The sequence below is a fragment of the Myotis brandtii genome, unplaced genomic scaffold (assembly GCF_000412655.1).
Source record: "Myotis brandtii unplaced genomic scaffold, ASM41265v1 scaffold76, whole genome shotgun sequence".
In the NCBI taxonomy this organism is placed as follows: domain Eukaryota; kingdom Metazoa; phylum Chordata; class Mammalia; order Chiroptera; family Vespertilionidae; genus Myotis; species Myotis brandtii.
Window position 1 is genome coordinate 259,013 of NW_005371037.1, and position 19,887 is coordinate 278,899.

A 19,887-nucleotide genomic window follows, 5' to 3' on the forward strand; every position below is an offset into this window, starting at 1 on the left:
CAGCCTTCACGCTGGGCAGCGGTGCGCGCGCTTCCTCCCAACTCTGGGTTGGAGGGGTCCTCTCCCACCCCCTTGACCATGTATTAAAAAATCGAGCATAACCAGTTCTGAAATGATCCCTGCTCTTTTGTATTGTGTCTGCCCTACTCCGATGCTTGGGAAATCGTGTGGTCTGTGCTTCTCGGTGGGGAGATGCAGGATGTTTAGAGCCTGAATAGGTCTCGCAGCAAGGGAGGAGGAGCTTCCAATGCTCCCAGCCCTCCTTGTTCATGGACCTGAATTCTTACTTGGGTCCAAACATTTCTTCCCCTTAAGACACCACCTGGTGCAAGCAGGGAAGGTAATGTCTCCATTCCCAGGCAGGCAAACTGAGCCTGGGAAGTTAAGTAACTTATGGATGACTGCACAGCACTGTGATGGTCTGTCTGTCTGTCTGAGTGTATGAGGGGAGCAGAGCAGTGTTCCTTTTCCCATATAAAAAGCTGAGCGGTTTCAAATACATAATGCAGAAGCAGAAGTTACGGTTTGGGCGTCGGAGTTGTACTAAAGTAATGCATGTCCGATTGTGGGAATCTCCTCTCTGGGTCCGTGGCCTGAATAAATGGGGAGGTTGTATTGTGTGTCCCCCCCCTCCCCAGGGCTAATGGACTACCCTACCTGGGAGGGCCCTGGGCTTTTGGGATGTGCTCCAGAGAGAGTGCCCACACGGATGCAGGGGATGCAGGAGGAGTTAAGAGGAAGGTAGAAGCAAACATGGAAAATGGTTTCCCTTCTCTCTCCTTGTCATTGGAGACTGACAGTTGGAGTCAACAGCCTGGGCAACCTGTTGGAGCCTTCTCTAATCTCAACATGATCAGATCACCAGCTGCCGCAGCCTGAGGGCACCGAACCTCTGCCAACGGGCTGTAATTGTGCAAACACTCAGCCACCGCTGGCTTCTCCATGGTCAGCTTTCAGTTTACAAATGACCTTGGAGGGCAGAAAGAAGCCTCTCTAGCCAGCATTGCTCATGGGGAAGCAGCCATTCTCGAGCTGCCTCGCTTATCTCTCCATCTTCTTTTCCGACTCCTGACAATCTGAGCTCCCAAATCCAAGAAGCGAATGTGCTTGGGTGAATGTTTGCACACATCACTCTTGCCTTTCTCACCTCCTAGAATCCTCCCTTTTGCCCCCAGGAATTCATGGGTCATCACCAGCAACATTCCCAATATCCTCAGCCTCTTATATGAATGTTTCTTTCAATCTCTTACTCTGATCAAAACCTGGCTCCTCCTTGAAAATAACAGACCACATTACCCTACTTACTGCAGCCATCTACAAACCCGTGGATTCTTCTACTTCATTCCTTGAAGCTATTGGCATCTGACTCACTATCAATTCCCCAATACAATTCCCATGAACATTCTTATATCCAAGTCTACCTAATGGATCCTTCTAACACTCTGGTCTCTCAACTCTTCAACATCCTCTCTCTTCCTTGACCTCCAACTGTCTCAGCTCTCTGCTCTCATAGTGGCCATTCAAAGATCTCAATGTCAAGCATTCCACTCTCCAGCCACCACTTCCTACCTTCCCAGCTAGTCTATTTTCTTAATTCAATGTCTCCTTGACCCTAACAGCTCCAATAATTTACTTTTCCCATGACCTTTTCTCTGTTCCTTACTGTTCTCATGACATTTCTTCCTCTTATATCCATCTTAGTTTCCAGGTTCATTATTATCAAACTAGAGGCCCGATGCATGAAATTCATGCAAGGGATTTGGCCCTCGCAGCTGCGGCCACTGCCTCAGCCCTTGCAGCCCTGGCTTCATCCGAAAGGTTGTCCAGAAGGTCATTCGGCTCTTCAGTCTAATTAGCATATTATGCTTTTATTATTATAGATTCTATCAGCCAATGTTTAGGAGAATTCTGCATTATGTAGTTAAATCAGATTGCCCAGGTTCATTATTATCATCTCTCTTGATAATACATACTCAAATCTATGTCCCTCTCTCTCCATATTACTTCCTTGGAAAAACCATAACCCTGATAAAGACTAATTCTTGCTCTGCCAGCACCCAGATAAACATAATGGAGAAGCTTACAGCATGCTTCCTGGTCTTATGTTCCATTCGTTACCACTAACTGCAAGTGGACCTTAGTGCAGCCCAGCAATCACTCTACATTTGCCTGGTTTACATACTTTCCTGCACCCCTGTTACTGTGTATGAACTGTCTCTATTCCATCGAAGGCCAGCTCCTCCACTGCAGATCAAATCCTGTGCCTTCTCAGGTGACTTTGCCCCCTCCCAACCCAAATTACAGTTTTCCTCTGTTTTAGATCTATACAGACATGCCACTGTTTTTATCTTAAAAAAAAAAAAATCCTTTCTTTACGCCACCCTTCTCTCCATCTACCATTCTCAATTCTCAGCTGTCTTTTACAACAAAATTCATTAAAAAATTTTCTACACTCTTATCTATTTCTACTTTTTACTCTTAGACAAGCTTCTAGCTCACCACTCTTCCAAAGTAGCTCTTGTCAAGGTCAAGGCTGGCCTTGCCATTGCCAATGCCAATGGTCAGTTCTTGGTGCTAATACACGGATCCCATGAGTGAATGGGCTCAGATGGACTTTCTGCAGGAACAAACTCCTCCATTTCCCAATCATGTTGTTGTTGTTGTTAATTCTCACCAGAATATATTTTTCCATTGACTCTTTTTTTAGAGTGGAAAGGAAGGGGAGAGACAGAGAGAGAAACACATCCATTGGTTGCCTCCTTCACGCACCCCAGCCAGGGCCAGGGATTGAGCCTGCAACTGAGGCACATGCCCTTGACCAGAATCCGACCCAGGATCCTTCAGTTTGAGGGCTGACGCTCCATCCACTGAGCCAAACCAGCTAAGGCTTCCCCTTCATGATGAAAGGCAAACTAGTCTTTGTGTTCTGAGAGAGACCATCTGCAGAGGGCTTTGGGGTCAGCCAGGCCTTGGTTCTAATACCAGCTCCACTATTAGCTAGAATTTTAATTTCTGCCAGCCTCTGTTTTCTGTAAAAATAGAGATAATAATCATTCCTAACTCATAAGGTTGTGATTAGAGTGCAATAAACTAATCCACGTAGAGTTCCAAGAAGAAAGACTGTCATATTGTGAAGATCAGGTAAATAATAGTTACTAGAGGCCCGGTGCATGAAATTCGTGCACGGGGTGCAGGGGTGAGGGGGTCCCCTCAGCCCAGCCTGCACCCTCTCCAATTCGGGACCCCAACTGCCGGTTTAGGCCCGATCCCGGGCTCCTAATCGCTCACCTGCCTGCCTGCTTGGTCGCCCCTAACTGCCCCCTGCTGCCAGCCAAGTCGCCACCATCTGCCTCCTCCCTGCCAGCCTGGTTGTAGGCAGCCATCTTGTGAGGGCGTGGGGGTTAATTTGCATATTACCTCTTTATTATATAGGATTATTGGATGACAAACTCCTTTTACAGCTGAGAAAATGGGCTCCTTAACAACTTTGAGTTACTGGAAGGAGTCACAAACCACAGAATATGCTCCAAATTAAGGGTAATGTAATATCGTCCCTACTTGTGTTCCAAGAGTTGGCTTGAAAGTTGGTTATATGGAGCCAGCACCAGGTACTTCCCATAAGAAGAGCATCGCAAATGCTCCAGCAGCAGTTAGATGCTGAGCCTGCCCAACTGTTCTAACTTACAATGGACTCCCCTTTGTTCCTCCTATAAATTGATGCCTCCTAAGCTAAGAACTTTTCTTATAGTACTTTAGGTATTTGAATTTCCTAATCAACCAAAGCTAATGAGAAAATATTTTTCTTTTTTCAATATTTGCTTTTGAAAATGCTTCTAAAATGTATGATTCCAATTTCCTATCTTAGGAAGCCAGAGCAAACAATAATATTTCCTGTTAATCAAACAAACATTTATGGAGAATTTACCACAATTCCAGGTACTTCGAGGCACTGCAGCTACAAAGGTGATCAGAATAGGGTCCTGCTCTCAACTTGCTCAACTCCTAACAAGGGATTCCATGTCAGAGGACTTTATAGAACCGAAGGGAATATCCCAAGTGCCCAGCCTTACTTGACTCTGATAGGCCTCTTATAAAGACACGGTTCTGCTCTAGCTCATTTGGCTCAATGAATAGAGTATTGGCCCACAGCAGGTTCGATTCCACTCAAGGGCATGTACCTCGGTTGCAGGCTCAATCCCCAGACCCGGTGGTGGTGAGGGTGCCTGTGATAGGCAACCAATCAATGTGTCTCTCTCACATCGATGCTTCTCTCTCTGTGACTCTCCTCCTCCCTTCCACTGTCTCTAAAAAAATCAATGGAAAAATATCCTCAGGTAAGGATTAACCAAAAAAAAAAAAAGGAACGGTTCTACTGGAGGGCCACTGAATTATAAAAGACAGTGCATTAGTTTATGGGTTGTCAATTATTAGGGGGCAATCCCAGGATCTCATTAAGCCTCTCAGAGCCTCAGTTTCCTGACAGCAACACTCATCTCATTGGGTTGTCCGGACAAGCAACACAGGCAAAGTATGAGAGAGACCAAGCACAGTGCCTGACACACAGTGGAGGCTGCGTAAATGTTCCTTTCTCTCCCACATAGCAAGCTTGACCCTCTTTTTACTGTCTTAGGAGGAAAGTGAGCCTCCTGCTGCCATGGCCCCTGCAGACAGAAAGAGTGAGTCCCTCCTCCTATCTCTAGGACAGTATTTATGAGACAATGGGACATGTGGAGAGAGCAGCAAGAAGAAAATATTCCTGGGACTCAGGCTTTCCCTAGGAACAGATAACACAAGGGGCTAATGTCCACGCTTACTATTGCCTGCTACATCATAAGTTGAATGGGTTTTGGAATTTAACCTAGGAACCCAACCCCTAGTTTTAACATAACAACATAGAATTCTAAATTAATTTTCATTATATAAGCAAATGATACATATTCAAGGTAAATGAGTCCAGATGGTTATAAACTGAAAAATGAAAGTCCTCTTTCTCATCCTCTCCCAGTCTTCATCCCTGAACTGAAACACCATCCACAGAGTCTTATGTGTCCCGTAGAGTTTTCTTTAGGCATATTCAAATGAGTACATGAATTTTTAAGCAAGTTGGACATCGTATTATAAATCCCAAATTAAAGACAACACATTTCTAAAATGAAAAATTGGTCCAACTTCATTCATAAGCTGAGTGTGACTATTTTCTGTTTAGTAGGGCAAGAAAGAATACAAAAAGCCATAAGAAAAAAGTCTTATCAACTATTAGAAAACAGTAAAATTTGGAACTAAACTTAAGCATTTAAAGGGTTATGCTCCAGTTACCTGGAAAACTCATTAAGAACCTTCATTCCTCGGCAAATGAAGTATGGTCGCATAGTGATATTGGATATAAGTCTAGGATCAAAGGAATTCTTAGCTTGATTTCCAGAGCCAAGGGCACACTCCAAATGCTTTTTGGGATGGAAGAGGCGTTCTTAGCACAAGGCCCATCACCGATATCCTGCTTAGATGCAGAACTGGGCCAGCCGCTGCTTCAAATGCTTTTTGGGGTGGAAGAGGCGTTCTTAGCACAAGGCCCATCACCAATATCCTGCTTAGATGCAGAACTGGGCCAGCCGCTGCTGCAGAAGTGGCAGGAACCTTAACTGCAGCTCTGCTTGGAGGAAAGACCAGCGAGAGGGCCCCTGTCCTGTCCCCAGCCGGCCTTTCTGGGCTGCTTTGACTCCTGAGTCCTCGGGGGCCACACAGCTCCTTGGCCAGTAGAAAAGAGAAGGAGCTGAGTCTCCCACAGGCATGCTCCAAGCGATGGGTGAAGGGATAGATGCCACATGGGGAGAAGGGTTTTTAATCAGCCAGGTATGCTATCACTACCCTTTAAAAATGTCATAACAACAAGTTAGAATGGTAGCTAGAGGCCACTAGGATCTGTATTCAACCTTTCCAGCCCCAATCCCTGGAGCATGAAGACTGAAAGGTGTGGGCTGAGCCCTCTCTCTGCCTTCCTCTCCTCTCTGGCATTGCCCTTTGCTCATCTTCTCTGCAGGTAGCCTCCTGCCTCCAGTAGGTCCTGCCAGTTAACAGCAGAGCAAGTGGAGAAGCAATGCCCACCCCGCCTCCCCTCCTCTCCTTGGTGAGCGTGGGCGGGGCTGATGTAGGAGGGTGGAGTGGGGCCATGGCTATCTGAGCACAGCATGACTCCCTTCTGCATCCTCTTAGGACAAACCAACAGAGGACACCAAGGACAAATGTATGCCCCCCTCCCCCATAAGGTTCCATCAAAAAGAAATTTGTACCTAATTGGTCACAGCATTAGCTCTAGGGCTAAATGGCCAAAAGGGCATTTCTCCTTCTCTTGGGGTTTAATAGTCTTTTCTTTTAGCACAACCCCACATTTTTATAATACTTGATGAAAGGGATAAAAAAAAATACAGTTTCTTGATTTCCCTTAAAAAAATAAAATAAAACCTCAGATAACTGCTTTAAGTGCTTTATAACTTACAGGAGAAAGAAACGGGTTCTATAGGAAGAACAGTTAACTATATCTCGCCTGGAAAAAATCATTATCAGTTCTCAGTGGTTCTCAACCTTGCCTGCACATTAGAATCACCTGGGAATCTTTTAAAAATCCTGATGATTTTAAAATCCCAGGTGATTCTAATGTGCAGCCAAGGTTGAGAACCACTGAGTTAGGCCAAGACATGATATCATATTAAGTCTGGCAGGAAACCAAGGATTCATTTTGGTAAAAATGCTAAATATGCCTTCTGAAAATTTCAAATACCAATGGAGTCGATGCTATTAACAAAAGCATGGTGTTTTATGAAATATATAAACAAATTGAATCCATCCAGGCCCCCAGGGTTCCTGTTACCAGCTATGGAATAGAGATGAAGATTTAAAAGACTCCTAACTCAGCATCACATCAAAGGGAATAAACTCTGGCTGAGCCAAGAAGCTACTGGAAGGTGTATGTGAATATGAATCAGAATAAAGAACCATTCCAAAAATACACACAGAAACAGGTCCCTGCAGAGGAAAATCATACACTTCGAACTCACACTTAGATCTATTGAGTGAAATCAAACAAAATACCCTACGTTAAGATTAAGTGCAAAAGCATTTGCTGCGATGGATGTGTATGACTAAACCAGTAAAACAAAGACATCTACAGTATGAATGTGAGTTTCTGCTGAGAGGCAGAGACCTCCCCAATCTCACGTTTTCCACCCGGTCACTCTATACAGAGGCCTGAGAGGGAATCGCTTCTTTTGGGGACTGCAAATAGAGTCTTCTTGGCTGCACAGGGGCCTCTCTTCTTTCATATTAAAATGATTTTTCCAAGAAGCTAAGGTCTTAGCAGTCAGCATAGTATAGGTGCTGGAAGGAGAAGCAGAGTCTGGGTTCCAGCCCGAATTCTGCCTCCAAGCCTATATAATAAATGTCTAATATGCTAAGTGTCCAGTTGTCCAGTCGTCTGTTCAACCAATCAAAGCATAATATGCTAATGATATGCTAAGGCCGCTCAACTGCTTGCTATGACGTGCACTGACCACTAGGGGCAGACAGTTGACCCGTCAACCAGTCGCTATGACATGCACTGACCACCAAGAGGCAGACGCTCTGACCTGTAGGTTAGCTTGCTGCTGGGGTCCGGCCGATCAGAACTGAGCAAGACAGGCCAGAACCCTCCCTCGACCCCTCCCCAGCTGGCCAACCTCCCACGTCCCTCCCTGGCCCTAATAGTGCACCAGTGGGGCCCCTTGGCCTGGCCTGCGCTCTCTTGCAATCCAGGACACCTTAGGGGATGTCAGAGAGCCAGTTTTGGTCCAATCCCACAGGCCAGGCCGAGAGACCCCACTGGTGCACAAATTCATGCACCAGGCCTCTAGTCTTTGATGTCTCCAGACCTGCTCTGTAAAATGAACAGACCTTTATGAATCTTGTTTAAAAAAATGCCAATCAGAGATCATGGAGAACAGATTCCATCGTTTTTGTCCTTTTACCATACCGTATGCAAAAGAAATAGACAAAAAGGATCAAGCACCACAGAAAGATGGAGGTGCCCAAGAGTGTTGCTCTTTGGAATTGACAGAGAATTAAAGTGGACAGAGCACAGCTCTGGGGTATGAAGACGTGAGTTTGAATGTGAGCTCTACTGGCCTTTGCTGGGTGAGCTTGGCCTAGTTATCTTGCCACATTACAAGACTTGGTTTCCTCATCTGCAAAATGGAGATAATAACTACTTGACAAGATTTCAATGAGGATTTGAATAAAATGAAACAACATCCATGGAGTGCTTGGCACACAGACTGCTCTCAGAAAAATTCCTTCCTTCCTTCCCGATGTGTTAAAACTCTGTCTGACCACCCGCCGGCACGGCTCAGTGGTTGAGCATTGATCTATGAACCAGAAGGTCACGGTTCGATTCCCAGTCAGGGCACATGCCTGGGTTGTGGGTTCAATCCCCAGTAGGGGGCATGCAGGAGGTAGTCAATCAATTATTCTTTCTCATCATTGATGTTTCTCTTTCTCTTTCCCTCTCCCTTCTTCTCTGAAATCATTAAAAAAAATATTTTAAAATGTCTGACCTTGAGAGGCACCAGAAGGGAAATCTGCTCCTTCCTGATTTTATGGGTGTAATGGGAATAGCACCACTGGCTTCCTAGATGCACCTGGCCCCCACCGCCAGGTTCTGTTTCCCAGACTTCCTGCCTGTCTTCTAGGCAGGAACCTAAGCAGGTTGAGTCCCCTGGGAAGAGTGGGTGACAGCAGGAATCCCAAACAGCTGAGTGAGCATATCTATAATAGGAAAGGTGTTTCATAGACTCATCGAGAAGGGCTGCGGAGGCCTCCCCACCTGCACCAATCCCCACACTATGGTGTGGCAGCTGGCAAATCAGAGCAACAGCCACATCAGCTTGTAATGCGACAATCAGAATCAGTCTGGCCCAACACGGCCCCCCTTCTGTTTTGTGTGTCAGGCACTGCATATGATTTCGTTTGGAAAATGTCTTCCAGACCTTTCAAATAAGTTTGCAAAAGGCCTGGCCCAAGTCCTGGAGGGTATTTTTAGGCAAGAAGGAGGCAGGAGTGGCAGGGGGACTTTCCTCCAGAAACTTCGGATCACCCCCAGACCTCCTGGATTCTCCCCAGGTAGTTTCCTGGAGGCTGTCCCACCTTCCTGGCAGCCTGGGATGCTCTGAAGATAATACGAAAGCAGATGTTGCAAGGATCTGGTCCAGCTCAAGGCCTGTGACTCACCAGGATGACTGGGCCTCCCGGGCAGACAACACCGTCCTTGGAGGACTCCGTGAAGCCAAGAAAAAACCCCAAGGCCTGGACTCTTCCAGGACTTTCCCTAGGACTTCACTAGAAATGTCAACCCCATCAGCCCACATGGGGCCTCAGAGATGAAGCAGCTGGCACTGCCCAGGAGTGGGAGAGGAGGGATGGGGTGTGGGGTGTGGAGGAAAGCTGCTCTGGAGCAGGTAGGTCAGGCCTTGGCAATGCATCAGCTGAGGCGGCCATAGGAGGTTCTTGGGCACAGCAGAGAGAGTAGTCTGGTGATCTCTATGTCTACCTCACCCTGTCTCTCTTGTATTCCCAGTGCTTGGCACATAGTAGAAACTCAATATTTATTGAGCGAATGGATAAACAAATAAATGGAAGGCATATCCTTACTAAAAACATCATGTGACTGTGTTAACCTCAGTGGGCTTTGATCTCTCCATCCATAGACTGGCTCCTACCACCAAAGTAGATCTCCAATAATTTGGGGGATGGGAGAAGGTTGAACTCTTGGACATGACCGAGGACCACAGCTCTGTGTCAGGGTATGGGTCTCACATTTATGCTGCAGTCCAGTACAGTGACAACAGCCCCATCATTTAATGGCGAGTTGCATTAATCAGATGCGAGGACAAAGAAAAAGAAGGGAAGGTGAGCTGACCTACTCTGTTTATGCTGGTTGCATTGTCCTCAACCCTAATCCTCGCAGGGCTGGGGAGAAGAGAGGAGAGGAGGCGAGGGGAAAAGAGACAAGCAGGAACATAATACCTGACACAGATTAGGAGCTCAAAGATATGTGAGTAACTTCCCACCTGGCTAGGGCTCAGCAAATGACAGCTTACTTTACTCACGGTCCTATCACAGCCCTACGAAGCAGGCACTCTTACTCTCATGTTAGAGCTGAGGACACGATAGATTTTTCTCAAGGCCACATTGCTTGTAAATAGAATATTTAGGATCTGAACCCAGGTCTGCTGACTCCAAAGTCCAGGCCCCTCCTCGCTACCGACTGCTTTTGAAATGACCGATGGCACTGGGCACCTACTGAGCACAGCTGGGTTGATACAGTGAGTTCGGGAGTTGCAGAGTACCACGTGTATTAGGGACACCAAAAGCAGCCGTACCTCCTCTGGTGTTGGCAAAATGATGAATTCCAGCATGAGACAACCAGGCTCCTTCCTCCAAAGGCCATGTTTCACTGAGGTCCATGCTTCCGGCAAGTCTCTTATACGTGCAGCTCTCACATCCAATGACGCCTCCTAAAATAAAAAATGAGCACAAAAATGGAGATGAGTTACTGCTGATGCTCTCTTGAGAAGGGGAGGCTTTCTGGAAGGAAAGGAGTAGATTTCCAGTTTATTATGTTTTCTTTCACATGCAAAGGTTGGTGTCAAGATCTGGGCATGGCCTGAGTGTGTGATCTTACAATGAGACTGCTCAAGTCCAGGAACCACGGCTCTCTCTCCATCTGTGAACAAATGTTTATAGTTAATTGAGCAACTAATACATGCCAGGCTTTGAGCAAGGAACTTACTGTGCATATTTTGTAGACTCCTAGAATTCCAGCATTGGATTCAGTAGGGTCTCAATTTCATAACAATAAATACATATATACTATATATGCTTGGGAAACAGGCTGGAAAATTTTTTGAATTAAAAAGTTGAAAATAGCTATCATTGCATTGAAAATATGAGTGCTTTTTATTTTTATTTTTTGTAATTTTCTTCACTTTCCAGAATAAACATGTATTCTTTTTAGTTGGCCCTCCAAAAAGGGCCATGGAGACTAATCTTGCATTTCCTCTTGTGGTCTGAAAAAAATATATTATATTATCTTAAAGGAAAATTCCAGGGCTAAAAAGGGCCATGGAGACTAATCTTGCATTTCCTCTTGAAAATGATGATAAAAAGTCACAGGTCACAAGGGCCCTCCTGAAAAGGACACCTTGCTGGCTGCCCCCAAGAAGTCCAGCCTGGGGAATGTCACCCTCATAAAGTGTATCTGGGAAAACGACACCTCATGGCCAAACTTCTGCCCACATTGCAGAGCTCTTCATACTGCTCTGTGGGTAGCAGGTCCTTGAATGGATGTGGCTGAGTAATTGAACATGACTGATGGACCTAATCAGCGAATGCAGCAAGTGGAACATCCACCGGCAGAAATCCTGTCCCCTAATGACGATGGGCAGCCATTATCATTTGTTGTAATCAGAGCACCTGGCTTGACTTGGTCTCCAGAGTGCTGTTCACATCTGCCCTGCAGGCTCCCACACAGCTGCCCGACTGCCTGCAGACGTGGCAGACTGACTTGTTGCTTTTCGGCCGTCTGCCTAGAGAAGTGTGGCACTCTTGGGAGTCACAAGAAACCACCAAAAGTCTCTAGTCTAACACCAGGAGGTACCAAAGCTTGTACTGCACTTTACTGGGTACTGGCTCACTAGGTACTTGTGTATAATGCGAACACTCCAAGTATTAGGAGGGAATCTGAGACCAGAATGGATATGGCACAATGCTGTGGAGAAAACATTGGATTTTTCAATAAATCCTGATTTTAGCCCTGACTCTGTGTACTAACTGGGTGAGTTTGGGCAAACCACTTATTCTCTGGACTTAATTTCCTCAACTTTAAGTGAAGAAATTGGGACTAGATGTTGCCAAAGACCTGTTTAGTCTTTCAAGACTTGCAGCCTATAATAATAGGCTTTTACATACAAAGGCAGCCTCTCCGCCCATATCTGTGGGCCGAGAAATATGCATTATTTATGCATTTGCAAAGGGCGGCGTCAGCCTCAGCAGGGAGAGGTGGCTGATTGAGGCCGAGGTGTCCGCCATTGGAAGAGAACGTGCTCTCTGTGCAAAAGGGAAAGCATGTCTGGAATAGAAATCCAGTCTCGGGCCATGATCACCCTAGTATTGTCATCTATAGTTCTAATCAAATGAACTATTTAACACCTTGTATCTTCATCAATTATGAAATAACATTAACCATAATACTACACTCTTCAAAGGCAACATTTATTTACAATAGATTGGTCACTCAAAACCATTTCATTAATCCTTGCAGGATCCCTGAGAAGTGAGATTCTAAAAGCTCTGTTTGACAAAAATCGAGCTTTATTTTTTAATTGGAGAGTGATTTGTTTGTTTTTTCATCCTCACCGAGGATATTTTTCCCATTGGTTTTTAGAGAGAGTGAGAACGAAAGTGAAACATCAATGTGGAAGAAATACATCCATTGGTTGCCCCCTGCATGTACCTCAGTCAGCCGGGGATCAATCCTGCAACCTAGATATGTACCCTTGATGGGGAATTGAACTTGAGACCTTTCAGTGTGCGGGCTGACGTTCTAACCACTGAATACCACCGGCCAGGGCTGGAGAGTGATTTTCAAAGTAGATTTCCCATCCTTCTTGGCCCAGTGGCCTAGGCACCCACTGGCTTCAGGAAACAGATTTGCAAAATGACATCTCTGGATGTGTGAGGTGAGGCTCCCACATCCATGCATTTACTTTATTAATCCAGTCTGCATAGGTTCATGTTGAGTGCTTTAACTTCAACCTACAAACCCTGCAGGTTTCTCTGTTGCCTATATTTCAAACCTCAGCTTGAGAGAGCCAAGCATAAAACATGAAATGAAATTGCATCAAACACAGGTATTTCGAGGAATATTTTGATCAATCACATCTGTTACTGTAACTCTAACACCATCACTTCAGGCCCAGGAAGCCACAGAGTGGGTCACGAAACTCTGGAGCCTAGAAAATATTTTCCAGGCCTCTGGCCATATACAACAAATTGTCCACGGTTTTCTATAACGTGTTTAACCTTTATACAAGGCAAAACTGTCAATGACTGCCCTGGCCGGTTGCTCAGTGGTTAGAGCATCAGCCCGTGCACCAAAGGGCCCCTGGTCAGGGCCTGTGGGCCTGTGTGGGAGGCAACTGATGGATGTGTCTCTCTCATGTTGATGTCTCTCTCTCTCTCTCTCTCTCTCTCTCTCTCCACAAAACAAAACAAAACAAAAAAACCCTGTCAATGACTAAGTTCATGAAGAAGAAAATAAAGAGAGAGAAAAAAATTAATGCAACCCTGGGAATAGGAAGTGAGTACATGCTTTTCTCTAAAGCAGCACATGGCAGCTCAAACAACAGCATGTAGGATAAGGTGGGGTGGCATGAGTGGAAAAGCCTACTAAAAACTTACAGTTGTACTTCGGGCTTTAAAAAGCACTTTTCCAAAGAGATGTCTGTACTCCATGTTCATTGCCACATTATTCACAGTAGCCAAGAGATGGAAACAACCTAAGTGGCTTGTTAATAGATGAGTGGCTAAGATGTTATATTTAGACATACACACACACACACACGAATATTGTTCAGTCACAAGAAAGAAGGCAATCCTGCTATTTGGGACAACATAAATGCACCTGAAGGGCATTTCACTAAGTGAAATAAGCTAGACAGAGGAAGACAAATACTGAATGGTATCACTTATATGTGGACTCTAAAGAGAAAAAAACCCCACAAAACTCATAGAAATGGAGCAGAAAAGTGGTTGCCAGGGGCAGGAAGGTGGGGGGAATTGGGAGAGGGTGGTAAAAGTGTACAAACTTTTGGCTATAAAATAAATAAGTTCTGAGGAGCTAATGTATAACATGGTGACTATAGTTGATAACATTGTGTTGTGTAACTGAAATTTGTTGGAAGAGTAGGACTTAAATATGTTTACAAAAAAAGATAAGAGAGGTGAAGGATTTGTTGACTAGGTGGGAGGAATCACCTCACAATGTATACTTATATCAAATCATCACAATGTACACTTTAAATATCTTAAAATATTATTTGTCAAATATACCTCAATAAATCTGAAAATAAAATAAAGAACTAGCAAAAAGGGGGAGGGGGGAAAGGAGAGGGAGAGAGAAGAACTAAGCCACCTGGATAGTTGGGCACTGGGATCTATGGAATGTTGGAATATTATTAATATATAATTGATATTTAATAAATATTGGTTGACTGAATGGATGAATAAATGATAATAACCAGTGAACACAGCCCTTAGTCAGATGTTAAATACCATTAAGTTCCCAATAGAGACCTGTCTATGCTGAGAGAGTGGTGTGAACACGGTTGGATCATTGGACTTAAGGAGGCTTCACTCTATGACTCTCCCAACGACCAGAACTCTCCTTAAACCAACACATCTTCCTCCCTTTTCAGAGCTGCCTGTGGAGCGAGCCATCCCCCCAGCTACCTGAGTCAGAAGTTGGCCATCCTTGATTGATTGGTTACATCTCGCATCCAATCAATCACCACGCTTAGTAAAGTCTAACTTTCAAATGTCTCAAGAATGCATCTGCTTCTCTCTGTGTTCATTGCCTCGGCCTTACTTCAGCCACTGTCATCTCTCACCGAGATCCTGCAAAGACTTCAGTGGGTCTTTGGTCTCCCTTTCTTCCAACCATTCTCCACACTTTGCTGCAGTAATATTTTAAAGCACAAAGCTGATCACATAACTTCTTTTCTTCAAGTATAAGTGTTTTGTTTTGTTTTTTTTGTGTGTGTTGTTGTTGTTTTAATATGTTTTTATTGATTTTAGAGAGTGAGGAAGAGAGAGGGAGAGACAGAAACATCAATGAGAGAGAAACATCAATGAGATAGAAACATCAACATTGATTGGCTGCCTCCTGCATGCCCCCTATTGGGGATGGAGCCTGGAACCTGGGCATGTGCTCTGACTGAGAATCGATGTGGTGCCTCTTTGTGCATGGGTCAGTGCTCAACACTGAGCCACATTGGCTGTCTGACACATCACTTCTTGATTAAAATACTTCAATGATTCATTATTCCTATGAGCCAGTTTGGACCACTTAACATGGCATCCAAGGTCCAATGACAGCAAAGAATTTGCCATCCCTGAATAAGTTTCCCTGTTTGGTCTTTTGTATATTTAGCAATTCCTGGGGCTCTGGCAAGATCGTTCTTCCTGCCTCACAGTGCTAACTACAACTTACCATTCTCATCTCATCTTAGATATGGTCATGTGTTCCCCTCAGACTTCCCTGTGCTCTCCCCATTACAGCATGTATCACACTATCCTGCGATTGACTGTTAATATGTCCCTAGAGTTTAGTCCACACTCTATGTAGTTGAGAGCAGACATCCTTACTTACGCACTCCTAGCATTTATACAGTGGCTATCACAAGGTAATCACTCAATATATGTTTGGTAAATAAATGAAAATATTTGACACAAGCATATCTCAGTTTAGCATATCCATTTGGAAAGTATTCTCTTTGCTACCTCACCCTCTGCCTCTGCTTCTTTGGAAATTTCTCCACCTAAAAACCACACCCTATCTGCCTCTGATTCTTGACCTCATTTTGACCTCAGCCAGTCTAACTTGCTGAGATTCTCCCACTTAAACTCCCACTTCAGTTGGCATACCTGCTCCTCTGCCCAGCATTCCAGTAGAACCCCCTCATTCACCTGCCTCCCTCCCCAAGCTTGGGATGAAACTACACAGAAGACACCTGCCCACCTAATGCAGCCGAGCCCACCTCGGCCTCTAACCAACTGCTCCATGGTCCTTGCTGACAGAGGGGACTTCATTTAGGAACACAAATGCAGAGAAGTCCTGGCCATACTTTGACTCTGCCTTAACTGCCATGATAGAACTCCATCTGTAGAGAAGGAATCAATTAACCAGAAGTGCCATGTTCGGGGACCAAAAGGCATCTGCTATCATTCAAGTATCCAAGCAACCACGGGTTCTAAGGAATATGAACACCCTCATAACAAGCAAGCCCATTTGCTGATAACTTATACTATAAATCAAGATATACATTAACATAGAGAGACAGAGATATACAAAATGAATTCATTCATTCATTTGATAAATATTTACTTAGCATCTCCTATGTACTAGTCACTGTGCTAAATGCTTGGGATATAAAAGGATAAATATCCCCCTTTCTCCAAGGAGTTTTTAACCTTGTGGGGGAGACACATATCTGGACATAGAATTACAGAACAATGTGGTAAGTGCAAGCATGAGGCAGGCACAAGTTAAACCAAAGATCTGCAAATAACAGAATCTGGATGTTGGAAGGGATCTTAAGGCCTTCAGTCCAACCCTTAAATTATGCACGACTCCCCAGATGCCCACCCAGCCTATTCTTAAATACCCCCAGGCAGCCTATTACACTTTTGGACACTGCTGCCAAGCAATTCACTTTTAAATTCTCAACAACATACGGATGTGCATAGGTAATCCTCAGTGCTCTGAGCTGTTCTAGGACCTCCTGCCCCTTGTTCTGTTCTTCAGAGGCTGCTTGCAGGTGAGATACTCCACCAGGAATATCAAGGTCTTACCCCGGTTCTGATGTCCTGCAAGCCTCCAGATCTGGACCTTCTTCTTCAGTGAGTCAAGAATCAGAAGGAACGTTCCATCTTGGTTATGAGTAGAGGGTGTAAATATATCTTGTCACACCCAGAAAACAAACCAAACACCTAAATTGAAACACAAGAGAGAAGAGGTCACATGATGGGCTCTTCCTTCTCAACAGGGCATTTCTAGCTAAAATCTACATGATCCAGGCTCTGGGTGTCCTAATCCACTTGGTATGCTTAACACATACATAGACTGGGTGGCTTGTAAACAACAGAAACTTTCTCACAGTTCTTGAGGCTGGAAAGTCCAAGATCAGGATGCCAGCATGGTCAGGTTCTTGCCAGAACTCTCTTTTGTCGCAGACTACTGGCTTCTCCTTGCATCCTCACATCCAAAAACGAGAGCCAGGGAGCTGTTTGGGGTCCCTTTGAAAAGGGCACTGATCCCATTCATGACCTAATTACCTGCCAAAGGCCCCACCTCCTACTACCATCACATTAGGAGTTAGGAGGTCAACTTACAGATTTTGAAAGAGACACACATTCAATCCATTGTGTGAGGTCAAGCCTGGCTTCAGCTAACAGAAAAACCCAATCACCGGTGGACCACAGCAGACTAGAGAGCAGTCTCTTCTAGGGCTGCCCCAAGGGTTTGGCTCTTATGAGTTTCAATGTCTAAACTTGGAAGGTTCTTTTTCTTCCAGCTCCAAATAGTCCAAACATTTCACAATACTCATCTGGGCTCTTAGTATTCAAGTGGTACAATTCAGTGGCACTTAACAATAGGAAACTCTTAAGCTTGGTCAGAAGAGAAGAGTAGAACGCCCTAAGAATCCACTGTGAAAGAAAAGACCTCTTTATGTCAATAAAAGGACAGGAGATGCTGGAGGCATAGAGTCTTACTCTGTCTGAATGGCTGATGTTTAGAAAGTTGACATGATTATTCTGGCCTTCTGATGTGTTTTAAAGAATTCTTAGCAGCTTTGTAGAATTGGAATGTTTGAGTAACTTGAAAACTATTATTTCAAACTAGAGGCCAGGTGCACGAATTCGTGCACCAGTGGGGTCCCTCAGCCTGGCCTGCAGGATCGGGTTGAAACCAGCTCTCCGACAACCCCCAAGGGGTCCCGGATTGTGAGAGGGCACAGGCCAGGCCAAGGGACCCCACTGGTGCACAATCAGGGCCAGGGAGGGACAAGGGAGGGCTCCAGGGTGTGTCTGGCCCATCTCACTCAGTCCCAATTGCCAGGACCCCAGCAGCAAGCTAACGTACTGGTTGAAGCATCTGCTCCCTGGTGGTCAGTGCATGTCATAGCGAGCAGTTGAGCGGCCTTAGCATATTATGCTGTGATTGGTTGAATGGACAACTGGACGACTGGACGACTTAGCATATTAGGCTTTTATTATATAGGATTGGCTTATCCAACTAGTCAGAGTATTTGTGAAGCTACTACGGGATTTATTGATGTTAATATTTTAAGTATTCCAGTAAATAATTTATGCTACTAGTCCCTAAGAAGCTGTGGCAACAAGCCTATTTTTAGGAAACCTAATGAAGTTATAAAATTATGAGGTTCTTTGCAGAATTCTCAGTGACGCAGGCTTTGCATTTCCAACTTAGTCCACTGAGACCAAGCTCAGAAGTCACCTCCACCATGAAACTTTTCCAGACCCAGTTATTTCCTTCTTCCTTTGTGCTTCTCAGAAGTTTTTGTATTCCATTAAGACACCCCTTTTCCACTGGAGAGGAATATTCTCTTTACAAAGTGATTGTCATATACATTGGAAGGTGTCTTTGTCCTCAGGACAAAGTCATATCTTATCCACCCTTCCCTTCCCACAAAATGCCTGGCCAGGCCTGGGGTCAGGCAATGCTTACTGAATGAATGAGACTGACCTACCTACAGCTGAGAAACTGAAATGAGTTTGTACCTGCAAACTCTTCACATAACTCAGGGTTAAATCAGCAATCATAATAAAATGTTTGTGGCCATATTCTGCTATCCAAGCAGCCCAAGTATACATGGAAGAATGGAAGAGCAAAGAAAAAGAAATATATATATAATATAATACTAATAAAAGGGTAATATGCTAATTAGAGCGGATGTCTTCTGGATGTCCATCTGGACAAAGCCATAGTGGCTGCGAGGGCCTAGGGCCGGTGCCCTGTGGGAGAGGCAGGCAGCGCCACTCGGGAGGGGTGGGCCGCGGCTCAGCCAGCCATGGTGGGGTAGCCAGCAGTGGCAGCAGCAGCAGCACGGTGATGGGGGCAGCGCCTTTACCTGATTGGCCAGGTCGCCTCCTGCAGAGGGAGGACAGACTGCAGCTTAGGCCAGGGGTGAGATAGAATCGGTTAGGGGCAATCAGGCCAGTAGGGGAGCAAGTTAGGGGTGATCAGGCCAGCAAGGGGGCAAGGTAAGGGCAAATTTCATGCACTGGGCCTCTAATATATATATATAAATTAAAACTGGGTTCTCACCTGGCTTGGGATCATTTCTTAACTTAAGACCTTGGACAAATCACTTCGTCTCCCTGCAGCTCAGTTTTTCTAGTGGGTGAAACAGGGCTCATAAAATCCTTTATTCCATCCTTACCAGAGTTTTGTGAATATCAAATGCAACTGGAGAATCATCAAAACAGTGCACAATGCATAGCACTGTTATCATTCAGCAAATTTGCTTATAGATATCACCTGGTATGCAGCTTTGAATTGCAACTTGGAGTTGCTCAACTTAGGAGTTGTCATAGCATGTGGGAGGCAGTCTAAATGTGGTGGGGAACAGCAAGGACTTTGGGAACAGATCTAGATTTACATCCCAGGCCCACCATTTCTTAGCAGTGATCTGTGAGCAAGGCATATAATGTTGAGCCTATCTGTAATAGGGGATCATAGTATACCCTTTTGTGGGTTTGTTGTAAGGATTAAATGCAAAGATCTGTAATATACCTAGTATAGACCCTAGCCAATGATACAACTCAATAAATGGCAATAGCCGTTGTTTTCATGATCATCATTATTAACTCTTAAAGTTGATACACTTCTGGAAGTGAGAGTCCCAACTGCAAACTTCATTCCATGGGGAAACAGGATGAACTTCGACCAGGCATTGGGAAGCAGCCATTTGTCCCCAAAGGAAAGCTGCGGGCTAGAACGCACTGCCCCAGAAAAGGGCCTGTGAAAAGTGAGTAAGAGCACAAACACGAACAATGTGC

At 44.9% G+C, this 19,887-nt stretch overlaps 1 protein-coding gene across 1 annotated transcript in view; it reads right to left on the reverse strand.

Moving 5' to 3' along the window:
- The window catches only part of AMOTL1 (angiomotin like 1), a 148,794-nt gene that overhangs the window by 114,785 nt on the left and 14,122 nt on the right, over positions 1–19,887 (reverse strand). The window contains exons 2-3 of the mRNA XM_005883056.2: positions 16,657–16,794; positions 10,407–10,541 (exon numbers count right to left, since the gene is read on the reverse strand). Coding sequence (XP_005883118.2) covers positions 10,407–10,491 — 85 coding nt within the window. The 5' untranslated portion in view covers positions 10,492–10,541; positions 16,657–16,794. The remainder of the gene's footprint in view (positions 1–10,406; positions 10,542–16,656; positions 16,795–19,887) is intronic.